Below are 12,316 nucleotides of genomic sequence, written 5' to 3'. Positions count from 1 at the left end.
CAATCTCTGAGAGAGCTTTGGCTAACAGAAGGCACAGAAGATGACTCCACACATCAGCAGTGCCAACTAAAATTAACCACTGCTGTAAACCTACAAAAGTTTATACTGGAATGCTGTGCATCCGCACAAGCAGCAGCTTGATTTTACGGTACTTTTTGACCCCAAAGGGGTCCTGGAACAGATACTTCAAATTAAAATGTTTGTTCAAACTCAAATGAAGACCCTTCAGGGTCAAAGCATTTAACAAGTTCACGTTGTAGCCTGTTATCTATTGTAGTAACCATTCAAAACAAAGGAGGAATGCTGGCATTTTTGGTTGGTGTATGGTATGTCTAGCTATTTGCAAGCCTTTGGGAGAAAACAGTCAATCCATTTCTGCATTATTGTTTCTGCCACTTTTAAGGCAGTAGTTTTAAACCTGAGAGAATTCACACTCGTGTTAGTGGTGGATGCCTTGAATTCTTGCCGCTTTGTACTTCAAAGCTCAGGCCAAACTTTACATACAACCATATAAATACAAGTGCAGCATAACACCACAGCAAAAGAAATGAGGGGTGAACAAAGAGCCAAACTTCCCACTGTCCACACGCACCTTGATTTCAAGCACACAGGACCTAGATCTGAGCAAGGGCTGCAATGTGGCAGCATCAGGAGGGCCAGCAGATGTCTCATTGAGCCTCCAGATTCACCACCACATCTCCATCGTGTACATGGAAGAAGAAAGAGCAAATTTAATTTACCTGGCTACGTGAGCCCTTCAGAGCCCAAAGCAAACAAGCCCTGCAGCCAGCTCTCTGCATTGCCTCCCATTACCTAACATGCTCTCTTCTCTCTCCAGTCACTTGGGCTGGGTTCAGCGGAGGACATGAGTTCCTTGCCAGACAAGAGAGATGTGCCAGAGGCCTTTTAAAATCCACTTTGCATGACAGTAGCAGGAGAGGCACAAATCTGGCGGACTGGAGAGCCTGTCCAGTCTCAATTTACTGTGTCTCCCATCAACTGGGTCTTAGAGAGTGAAAAGCAGCTCTAGATTTAAATGCATCTAAAGGTTATATGTGTTATATAGCAACAAAGCCTAACCGATGTCTCCAAGGCATCTGCAACTCTCAGATCTCTTTAGGAACGTACACCAAGAAAGCCTGACGCGTTTTAGGAGAGTGAGACAATGTGGTTTTCCAGCAATGAATATGCATATCTGCAGAACATTACAAAAACATTTATGAAATTGTGAATTGTTTCCTCTTTCCACCCCATCCGTTTCCCCAGCGTAATATTCAGTGAATAGCAGAAACACACAGGGTATCTCTGAACTGTGCAGTAGACCAACCACCCCCCACGGGGATGGTATGACACCAGTGTCCTTTCTGTGGCACCAATGCAAGTCTTCCAGCTCTCATATGGGACTGGCAGTAGCCACATCTACACCACCCCTGCAATCATACAACCTTTTGATTTGGAAGGGACCTTAAAAAGCCCAACTCCCCTGCAATGAACAGGGACACCCACAGCTCCACCAGGTGCTCAGAGCCTCTCCAGCCTGACCTTGGTTGTCCACCACCTCTCTAGACCACCTGTGCCAGCGCTCTCTTACCACTTCAGTAAATGTCTATTTTTTTCTTCTTGCCCCTTCTAGAAGGAGATGTGCTAGGACAGTTCACAGTTGACCAAATTGAGGGAGAATGGACAATTTCTTCCAAGAAGCCTTTGGACAGAGAAGATACAGAGAAATATCTCCTCAAAGTGATGGCTTCTGATGGAAAATTTCAGGCTACCACTGAAGTAGAAATTTTTGTTCTGGATATCAATGACAACAGCCCTGAGTGCGGCCAGGTAAGGCGGCTGTCCTGCTACATCAGGGGGCAGAAAGAAAAGGCAGAAAGAGCACATGCTGAGAGGATTTGGCTTGTCATGTTTCTCACACAATCCGGTTGCTTTGATTATACTTAGCAATTTTAATTAACGTGCACGTCAAGCGAGAACATTAAATTTAGCCTCCAAGCATGTTTGCCAGCAGTAAGTGAACACCTAAGCATTATAAAGGATAATTTTTGGAGATAAACCATGCCAGGAAGCCTTCTGGGTTGGGGCATGTAAATTACCAAGTTGTATATCCTGCTAAGTTGAAAGATTCCCATCAGGAGAGCTGTAGCTGTGAAGAGTTGATCACTGGTATGGATTTTACTCATGGTGAGAAAGAACAGAAGAGGCTGCTTCCCAAAGGAGAGTCAGAGGCTTGAGTGAAATGAGCTCACTGGTCCCAGCCCACACCCTGGAACTAGCTGCCCTCCTCTCAAAGGCACAATGCAAAGTATTGGCCTCCATGTGTCCCAGCACAGACCAGCAGCAGGTGCTGAAATGCACCCACAGCAGCATTCATAGCCTGACATAAGAGGGAGGATAAAAGAAACTACATATATTATCTAGCACTTGCTAACAAGAAAAATCTAGGCTTTAAAAGAAGTTAAAGGTGTCACAGAGAGAACCTGATTGCAAACAAGGTCCGTTTTTACTGAAACTGCCTAGCCCGTTCTTAGAGGTAGAGATGGAGGTTTGCAGGTAGCCTTCATAGTCTGCTCCTGACCTTCACTACATCATTTGTCAGTCCAAGTGTCAAAATTGAATCACAGAATCATTAAGGTTGGAAGAGATCTCTAAGATCACCAAGCCCAGCCGTCAGCCTATCCCCACCATGCCCACTAACCACATCCCTCAAACCCACATCTCCACAGTACTTGAACATCTCCAGGGACGGTGACTCCACCACCTCTGTGGGCAGCCCATTCCAGTGCCTAACCACCACAGGCTGCTGCTTTACCCTACTCAACAGCCTATTATGGATTGTCATAGTCAAAGCAATTACTGACATTTCTTTTCAATATCATAAAGCTTGTTAGCAATCATCAGTTTAATCATGGGTCACATTTTCTGCATCTCCAAACCTCTCTCCCTGAGGCCTATATCCTTCGCAAGCTGTGGTTGGCTGCTGTTCCAGATGGGGCCACAGAAGTCCCAAATGTAATAGGCTTGTCCTCCAGTCTGGGCTCATATACCCTGGTGTTGTGGTCGTCTTTCACAGCACCAAGACATAAGGCACCTTGTGTTTTTCTGCAAACCACGTTTTACCTTTCTCTATAAAGCTTCTCCTGTTCCATTCCTCCTCATATGGTGTGAAGGTGTTTGGGAGACAGATCAGATGCCAATGATACCTTCTGTCCTTGCCAGATATTCTACACGGGAAGAGTCTCCGAAGATGCTCAGCCAGGTCATTTCATTTTGAAAATATCAGCAACCGACCCCGACGTTGGCAGCAACGCCCAGATCACATACAGCCTGCACGGCCCCGGCGCAGAGGAGTTCCGCCTGGGCGCCCACACAGGTGAGATCAGGACCTGCACACAAAGCTTTCCTCCTTTGCACAGTTGGGGCTCATTACATTGCAGGTACATTAATGCGGTAGGGTTTGCAGTTGCTGGACACCTGACCACTTCCCACTCCTTCCCACAGGGGAACTGACCACCTCTGCACCTCTTGACCGGGAGCAGAAGCCCACCTACCACCTGGTCGCCAAAGCTACTGATGGCGGCGGCCGCTCGTGCCAGGCAGACATAACGCTGACCGTAGAGGACACCAATGACAACGCACCCAGATTCTTCCCCAGCCACTGCGCCGTCGCCGTTTTTGACAACACCACCACAAAAACACCCATTGCTGTGGTATCCGCCAGGGACCTTGATGAAGGTGAGTCAGGGTGAGATCTACGTTTTAGCAAAGTCCATCTTTCATCCTGAATAGAAACCCGTAAAAGCTAGGGAAGGGCTGCAGCAATGGGCATAGATGAGTGAGTCTTGGTAAGAGCCTGCCTGGATCTCATCACTGACATGTTCTTGACTAGCAGGCTGGCATCAGCACCTGTCAGAAATGCATATCTGTAGAAACACGCACAGAATTCAAGGAAAAGCTCATCAACTGTAACAGTGATGCACAGCACAAACTATGATAGAGAATCACAGAATCACCAAGGTTGGAAAAGACCTTCAAGATCATCCAGTCCAACCATCCACCTATCACCAATAGTTCTCACTAAACCATGTCCCTGACACACCCTCCAAACCCTCTCCTGACACACAGCTCCAAACTGGATAGAAATCATATGAAAAATGGAGACAAAATGGGCATAATAAGGAAAAAAGGAGCTGTGTGTCTGGAGAGGGTAGATGATATCATAGAATCATAAAATATCTCAAGTTGAAACGGACCTGTAGGAATCATCGAGTCCAACTTCTGGCTCCACACAGGACCACCGAAAATGGGTGGCGAAGTCCTTGGAAGACAAAAGATTCTCAGATAGAGACAAAAGGCTTCTAAGAAAGGTGTTGAGCAGAAACTGAACTTACATGATATAAAAGCAAGATCTGGTTTGAAAGCAGAGATGAAGGAAAATGACATTTAAAAACACAGGGATGTGGGTGGACAGGGGCACATTTGAAGAAGTTGTTCATACAGTCCCATTTCCCTAGAAATTTCATCTCACTTAGGCATATGTGATCCTTCTGGATATAAGAATTAATACCAGCAGCATTCCTAACCACAAATTTATGCAGCCTGTCCCTTACCCTTGCAGGTCTCAATGCCGAGGTGGTCTATTCCCTCTCTGACTCTGCCAATGGACACTTTTCAATTGAGGAAACCACGGGGGTGATCCGTCTGGAAAAGCCCCTGAAGGACTCACAGCACTCTGCCTTTGAGCTGACGGTCTGTGCCACCGACCAGGGCACCCCACAGCCCCTCTCTGCTCTTGGCACTGTCACCGTTTCTGTCGTGGATCTAAATGAATATCTACCTGTCTTCCTGGCCCCTGAATATGTGGCCATGGTGAAAGAAGACGTGGCTGTGGGTACGGAGGTCCTCAACTTGTCGGCCTTGACAAGAGACAACACAGAGAACACAGAGATCAAGTATGAGATTGTGAACGGCAATGACCATGGCAAATTTCAGCTCAACTCAAACACAGGTAAGATGATCTCATAGCCAAGCTGGTCCAGGTTGATCCCACATGCTTCGTTTTCTAAAGCAGATTACCCTTCTGTTTCTAAGCAGTCATATCTCTTCTGCTACCATACAGAGTACAGTATGGGGCCAGGGAATACAGTCTTTACTTCTACCCTAAATTTCATCAGCTAAATCAGCTAGGGCACGAACCAAATCTTTCTGAATGAACGGAAAGACTCCTGTTACATGTCTGGGATCTGAGATGGGTCCGTGAGAAAGAGGAGTAGGTAGAGAAGAGGATGGGAAGAAAAGTTCCACTTCAAAACATGAGATAAGTTGATTTCATTTTAAAAGTCTCCTCACCCTGATTTCAGGAGGAACCCGTAGCCCAGACTAACAGTTTTATTAGGGAGCACTCAATGAATGCAGCTACCAATCTATTAACCACAAGCAGGTGCTGAGGCAGGATTTCTTGCCAAATAAAGCACTGCTTTATTTGCACAGCACCTGATAAGAGCTGTTATCTCAAGGCCAATGTTAGATCCCTGGAACAAGCATTGGCTGAACTTCAGCGGCCTCCTGCTTCTGTCTCTACCGTCCTCATTCGGCGCATTCCTCAGTTTCTCTGTCTTCAAGGCTCCTGCTAATTTCTCCATATCAATCTTCCACTGATATGCATTATCTTAAAAGACATTTAAAATATCTCATGCCATTTCTGTCCATCTGCCCTTGCAGGTGCCTTATACATAAATGGGAGCTTGGACTTTGAAGCGAGTCATGAGTACTACTTATCCATTGAGGGCACAAGGAAGGGCTCAGCTTCTCTCAGCGATGTCACCATGGTGGTTATCAACATAACTGACATTAATGACCATGCGCCAGAGTTCATCCAAGACCCTTACTTTGCTGATATCCGGGAGGATGTTGCAGTTGGAGAAATCATCCTCACGGTACGAACATGAACAAAACCACATTTTTAACCTCATTTTCTTACTTGTGCTGCGTATTATTTACTCTCCCTCTGCACCTTTTTCTTCCTTGGGCACAGCCGTTCCAGCGGGTTTGTGTCATTTGGCACCTGAGATTGAGGCATGACTTAAAAAACAATGATTGCCAGAATTCTGACAGCCCATAGGCAGGGATGACAGCAAATTACACTGATGTAAACCACTTTCCTTCCTCCTCCTCATTTAAAGCATGCTCAAACCAATAGCCTTAGAAGACAGAGAGATCCTGTTCTTGGGGATTCCTCCACAGGAAGGCTCTTTGGCCACGAGTCCTATGTGTTTTTCCTTCTAACAGGTGTCAGCTGATGACTTGGATGGAACAATGAACAATCAGATCACATATTCAATTGTGGAAGGGAACCCGCTGGGACATTTTGCCATCCAACCCAAAAGCGGGCAGATCAGCATTGCCAAACACCTGGACAGGGAGGAGGTGAGTTCCAGGAAACGGAAATGAGAAAGCTGAAGCAGTTGTTATGCTTGAATGAGCAGATTATATTCAGCTGCCTGCTCTTTTCTGAATGATCTACTAGTAATACTGAAAGCAAAAGGCAAGTTATTCATTTCCTAGACCCGCAGATACTTCTGAAGAAAAGTAGGGCTTTAGAGGAGACAGTATAGGCTTCAGTGGTCACAACTCTGTGCTGCGGTCTGCTCTACTGGTGCTCTAAGCTGGTCAGGCAAGAGTTGCTCTCAAACTGGAAAACAACATGGCTGGTTTATGCTTCTCTGCACCAGAGCAGATAGAAAACACGCACAAGCAGGAGCTGGCCATCTGGACAATCTCTTATAGCAGCAGCAGCTCAAACTGCTGCCGACAGATGTTTTTACAGCTTGGATCTCATCCATGTTCGGCATGTTTTACTCTGCAAGAGAGTAAAACATGAATGTGAATAAGTGACCATCCTTCCACTTCTCCAAGTGATCCCATGCTATGAATCCCCCAGATCTCCAGCTACTCCCTGACAGTTCGAGCCACAGACAACGGCCACCCTGCTCAGTTCAGCGAAGTCGCAGTGCGTGTCCACGTGTCTGATGTCAATGACAATCCACCTCGTTTCTTCCAGCTCAACTACAGCGTGGTGGTACAGGTAAGCCAGGACGCTGTCTGTTATCCCAGTCTGTCTCAAGGTGCCAAGGTTCTCATGCACAGGCTCCTACTGGGGCACAAGGGTGGGACGGCAATGAAGCACGCAATCGCTTTGTGCTCATGGCCACAGAAAACTGCTGAGATCTGCGGGGGCAGATGTTCTGCCAACAAATGCCATCTTCTCCTACCGATGGCTGCAGGCACCTTCTGTTCTTTCTCCTCTCTCCTTTCACACTTTCCAAGCCTGGCGAGCAGCCCCTTTGTCCACTGCATTTGCCCACATATACAACAAAATACAGAACAGACTTCAGCACATGGTCAAGCATCACCATCTCTGCTGGATGCAGACCAGTTGCTGCTTGGACTCAAAACACCTATGGGTACTCAGAAAGAAACATACCCAAAACATGCTTTCATCTGCTCCTGTACAGACATGACTCAAGGGGAAAACAAGGGCATCAGCACAACTGTCTGCTTTTAGCTGGTTGACTCTACCACATGTGTAATGCCATGAAAGGCACTATTGCTGGCAAGAGTTCCACACAAGGTGTGAGATTTGGTTCTCTGTTCTTTATCCACAAGGCCCAGTGGCAATACGGGTTCTCCTGGGCCTTTTTTCTTTGCCTGCTGTTCTCCACTGGCATCTTTCTGCATTTCAGGAAAATGCCCCAGTGGGTACCAGTGTCCTGGAGCTGATTATGAGTGACAGAGACTCGCCAGAAAATGGACCGCCGTATTCATTCCAGATCACCCAGGGCAACGACGGGAAGGCGTTTGACGTCACCCAAAATGGTCTGCTGGTGACTTCATCCATCCTGAACAGAAGAGTGAAAGAGCAGTACCTGTTACAAGTCCAGGTAAAGTCTGACTTCCTGTCCTGGGATCTGTTCTCACAGCTGAGTTTAGGAGCGATAAAATGAGATTAGGATGGCACAGCTGGATGGGAAGTTGTCTGGTACTGGAGAAATCCAACACAGGAAAAAATCCTAGGAGCCAAGTCCAGAGCTTGTTTTTCCACAAAGTCTGCCCACAGGAAGCTGGAAACAAACCTCTGCATTGATGAAATCGGGTAATACGATCATTAGAAATGCTCTGTCAGTGGTTTCCTTAGACAGATGCTTTTCCCAGCATAATTCCAGCAACTTCCAGTTTAAAGCAAGACCTGGCTGTGATCCTGAAATCTTTATCCAAGAATCCCAGAAGTGATTTAATCTCCTTTTTAAAGAAGATGTCTATTGTTGCAGGGTAAATTTATTAATTATCAATGTTATCAGTAAGGATAGCAAGTTATAAACAGCAGGATAACAACAAGTACATCTTCAGTAAAGAAGCTAAGTACTATTATTATTATAAACCTCAACCACTACCTGCCTGAGAATGACAGAGCCTCATCCTATACCCCAATTATTCTCATTTTCCTGCTTTGAGTTTCCTTGGCTCATGCTAGACAGATATTGTCAGAGATGGAAGTTTGGCTTAAATACTTTGGAATCTGAGCAAATGTGTTGATGTACATGACTGCTTTTATCTTTGTACACACAGTTACATGCAGAAACCCTTAAGATTGGCAGCATCTGTACCGATAACTAATTCTTAGGAAATCAGAGCCACTCAGTGCAGGTGCACACAGAGATGAGTGTCCCACCACTGAGGGAAGGTCTCGATCAGTCTCCATGATGGAAGACATGCTGTCATGAAAGCCAGCACATGGCTATAAGGAAGCTTTCTCTTTAATTTGTCAGGTCTCCGACAGCGGTATCCCTCCTTTGTCCTCATCAGCATTCGTAAACATCCAAGTGACTGAGCAGAGCCAGTATGCCCCGTCAGCACTTCCCCTGGAGATATTCATCACCACAAATGAGGAAGCCTTCCGAGGCGGCGTTCTGGGCAAGATTCACGCCACGGACCGAGACCCCCACGACACGTTGGTGTACACTTTGGTGGCAGAGGTGCCCCAAGAGGGACGCTTCTCCGTCGGAGCTGCAGATGGAAAGATCATTGCTGGCAATAAGCTGCCCCATGGCCATTATCTCCTGAACGTGACCGTCAGCGACGGCACGTTCACAGCCACCACCAGCGTCAACATCCACGTGTGGTGCTTCACGCAGGAGGCTCTGGACAAGGCAGTGGTGCTGCACTTCCGCCACCTGTCCCCCGAGGAGTTTGTGGGGGACCACTGGCGCAACCTGCAGAGGTTTTTGGGAAACGTCCTCATCACCCGGCGCCAAAACATCCACATGGCCAGCTTACAGCCTGCAGCTACCTCTGATGGAGTAGATCTGCTCTTGGCCGTTGGAGAGCCACACGGCTCCTTGTACGAGCCTCGGGTCCTTGCCAACAAGATCACCGTCTCAGCTGGGGAGATGGACCAGCTCGTTGGACTCCGGATGAAGAAAGCAATTCATGTGCCGTGTCACGGGTCAGACTGTGCCCACCGTGTCTGCAAGGAAACCATCCAACTGGACCCAGGCATGATGTCCACATACAGCACTGCCCGACTCAGCGTCCTCACCCCGCGGCACAGCTTGGAGCAAATCTGCTCCTGTAATGGTGAGCAATCCTCGGTAGCATCTCGTGATACAAACCTTATAGAGCTTGAAAATTTCACTTAGTCTTTTTTTTTTTTTTTTTTTTTTTTTTAAATTTATATAATTCATCTCCCGTAGCAATTAATTAAATAGCATCAATACAATGATTGGAACTCGGCAATCTCTAAGGTCTCTTCCATCCCAAGCAATTCTACAAATATCTCATTGGAAAAAGTCATTCATACTTAGCAGCTGAAGAAGCTCAGTGATTAGATTTTTGATCTTTGAGCTCCTGAGTCTGTATTTTGATGAGCCTAAGACAAACTGATAAACTCCAGGAAAAGCAAGTAGAATTAATAAACTCTGTTCACTTCAGAGCCTAAGACAAACTGATAAACTCCAGGAAAAGCAAGTAGAATTAATAAACTCTGTTCACTTCAGAGTATTTCTCTAGAGAAATAGAAACAAGCCAAGGCAGCAGGGATAGAGGTTAACATCACTTAGGCAGGAGTGGTAAAGGGAAACTGTAGGCTAAGATAAAGATGTATTAAAGGACAAGGAAATCCAAGGGTGTTGCAGACTGCGCTAAGAGCACCTTAAAAGGTGCTTGGGGACAGGTCTGATCCTGGACAGTTAATGGCATCAGGCTGGGGAAGAGGCAAGGCTAGGTACAGTCTCAAAGCATGACAACTATGAAACCTTTTGTTCATTCCACTTCCAGGAACTGCTGTGAGGTTTGGGGGCCACAGCTACATTTGGTACCAGCACTCCCAGGTGGGGTCCTGGCACATGCACTTCCGCATGAAGACCCACCAGCTCCATGCTGTCGTGTTCCACGCCAACGGCACAGACCACGCCACGTTGGAGGTATGCATTGCAACACACAAAGGTCTCTTTCCAGTGTGAAAAAACATTAATTGTTTTGGGGAAGGGAATCACAGAAAGAAGATGCAGTAGTATGTATCTTTAGGAATTGATCTAGTGAGCACATAAGACTTGACAAGGACAAGTGAGAGCTGAGCACAGTTTGGCAACTGCTGCAACCACAGCTGGTGAATTGCTTTTTCTTCCATCTGTGAGTGCCTGCACTGACCTCTGGTGTAAAGGCAGCACATGCCCATATCATAGACCTACATCATGGCTTCTTCCCTGTGGCTTGCTTTTTCATCCCTCTCTTTCATTGCATTTATGGGACAAAGAATTTATCAGGTGCACAGAACAGACAAAACAGGAGTCTTACTCGCTGTTTTATATCTCCCACTCTTTTCTGCCACATCTTTCAGGTGGTTTCCTTGTTTAAGGAACTGGCAGACCCACAGACATTTCACTCTGACTGTTTTCTTCCTCATTTGCACGCTGAACCCACACAGAACTCAAAGACCATCTCCCTCTTTCACTCGCTAAGCAGAAAGAAATCAGAACTCCCGTGGCTTGTAGATTTGGTAGAGAGGACAGGTTCTCCCAAGGGCATGCATAACATCACTTCCAATCACCAAGCTGATCTGCTATTCAGAAATAGGAAGCAGCAAGAGGATGGCAAGTCAGGCACACTGAGAAGGAGCTGGCAGCCTGTCAGCTATTGCTTCAGGGAATCGAGTTCTTAGCTGTCTCCCAGACCCAGAAATTGATAAACCCAATCTACAGACCCATCTGAAGTGAGATCACATTCCTTTGGATAAAGCCAAGTGACAAAGCTCTCTGGTGCGCTTGCCAATTGTGCAAAGGGATTTACACACATGTTGCCCTGAGGCCTTACTAGGGTGTGTGCCAGCTGCACCTGGCTCTTCCTTCCCTCTGTCATCCTCACACTCTCTCAGCAGTTGCTGAAAGCTAACCTTCCTCCATAGATATTTTAAAGAGGAATCTTGGGCCACAGGGATTTCTGATGGCCCAGTTTCATGCTGAGAACATTGGCGTGGTTTGCTTTCAGAAGATCAGCAGCTTGATGGTCTTCATCCTACCTGATGGAGAGCAAGGACTGGATTGCATCTCTGCCTCTTGTTCTGCGGAAACCTCCCTCACGCTGTTTGTGGTTGGAAAGGGCCATAGATGAAATGCAGGCAACATAAATGAGACTGTAGTCTCCTAGGCTTTAGCTGATCCATGCAAAGCTTATGCATGAGTAAAAGAGGATGTTGAAAAGATAACATCTTGGGACTCAAGATTCTTGACTCAAAACAGGCAGGGGCAGAGGAGGTTAAGAATTGCCAAGAACCTGTGTGCTAACCATGATTTCTGGGATGTGTTTTGCAGATGGTACATGGGGTGCTTCACCTGGGGTACGGCTGCTGGGGAAACTACACCGGGAACCTCTCCTCCTCACGTTTTGTGAGTGATGGGGAGTGGCACTCAGTCTTCCTGGAGGTGAAGAATGCGTCAGTCCGTCTGCTCGTCGATGGCCTGGGAAACACCTCCCTCCAACTGCCAGGGACCTGCAGCACGTCCCAGGGCAGGCGAGACCTGCTTTTTGGGGGCCTCCGGCACCCACTCCAGTTCCAGAGAGTCACACGGGGGTTCAGGGGCTGCCTGGATGTACTTGCCATCAATGGCAGAGAGGTGGTTCTTCTGCATGGGAAAGGGCAATCCAAGGAGGTGATGGAGGAGGTGGGGATGAAGCAGTGCTGCTCCCCAACTGGCGCCTGCAGCAGCAATCCATGCCTGAACAACGGGATGTGCTCTGAAACTCATGGAGGAGGTATGTG

General features: G+C 47.0%; 1 protein-coding gene across 1 annotated transcript in view; it reads left to right on the top strand.

Moving 5' to 3' along the window:
- The window catches only part of FAT2 (FAT atypical cadherin 2), a 37,757-nt gene that overhangs the window by 20,352 nt on the left and 5,089 nt on the right, over nt 1-12,316 (top strand). Inside the window, exons 10-20 of the mRNA XM_052684428.1 lie at nt 1,634-1,830; nt 3,223-3,376; nt 3,505-3,738; nt 4,622-5,011; nt 5,725-5,939; nt 6,292-6,429; nt 6,944-7,087; nt 7,746-7,943; nt 8,829-9,636; nt 10,336-10,481; nt 11,868-12,309. Coding sequence (XP_052540388.1) covers nt 1,634-1,830; nt 3,223-3,376; nt 3,505-3,738; nt 4,622-5,011; nt 5,725-5,939; nt 6,292-6,429; nt 6,944-7,087; nt 7,746-7,943; nt 8,829-9,636; nt 10,336-10,481; nt 11,868-12,309 — 3,066 coding nt within the window. The remainder of the gene's footprint in view (nt 1-1,633; nt 1,831-3,222; nt 3,377-3,504; nt 3,739-4,621; nt 5,012-5,724; nt 5,940-6,291; nt 6,430-6,943; nt 7,088-7,745; nt 7,944-8,828; nt 9,637-10,335; nt 10,482-11,867; nt 12,310-12,316) is intronic.

The sequence above is a fragment of the Tympanuchus pallidicinctus genome, unplaced genomic scaffold (genome assembly GCF_026119805.1).
Source record: "Tympanuchus pallidicinctus isolate F22 unplaced genomic scaffold, pur_lepc_1.0 scaffold21, whole genome shotgun sequence".
In the NCBI taxonomy this organism is placed as follows: Eukaryota; Metazoa; Chordata; class Aves; order Galliformes; family Phasianidae; genus Tympanuchus; species Tympanuchus pallidicinctus.
This window is presented reverse-complemented; position numbering and strand designations above follow the sequence as displayed.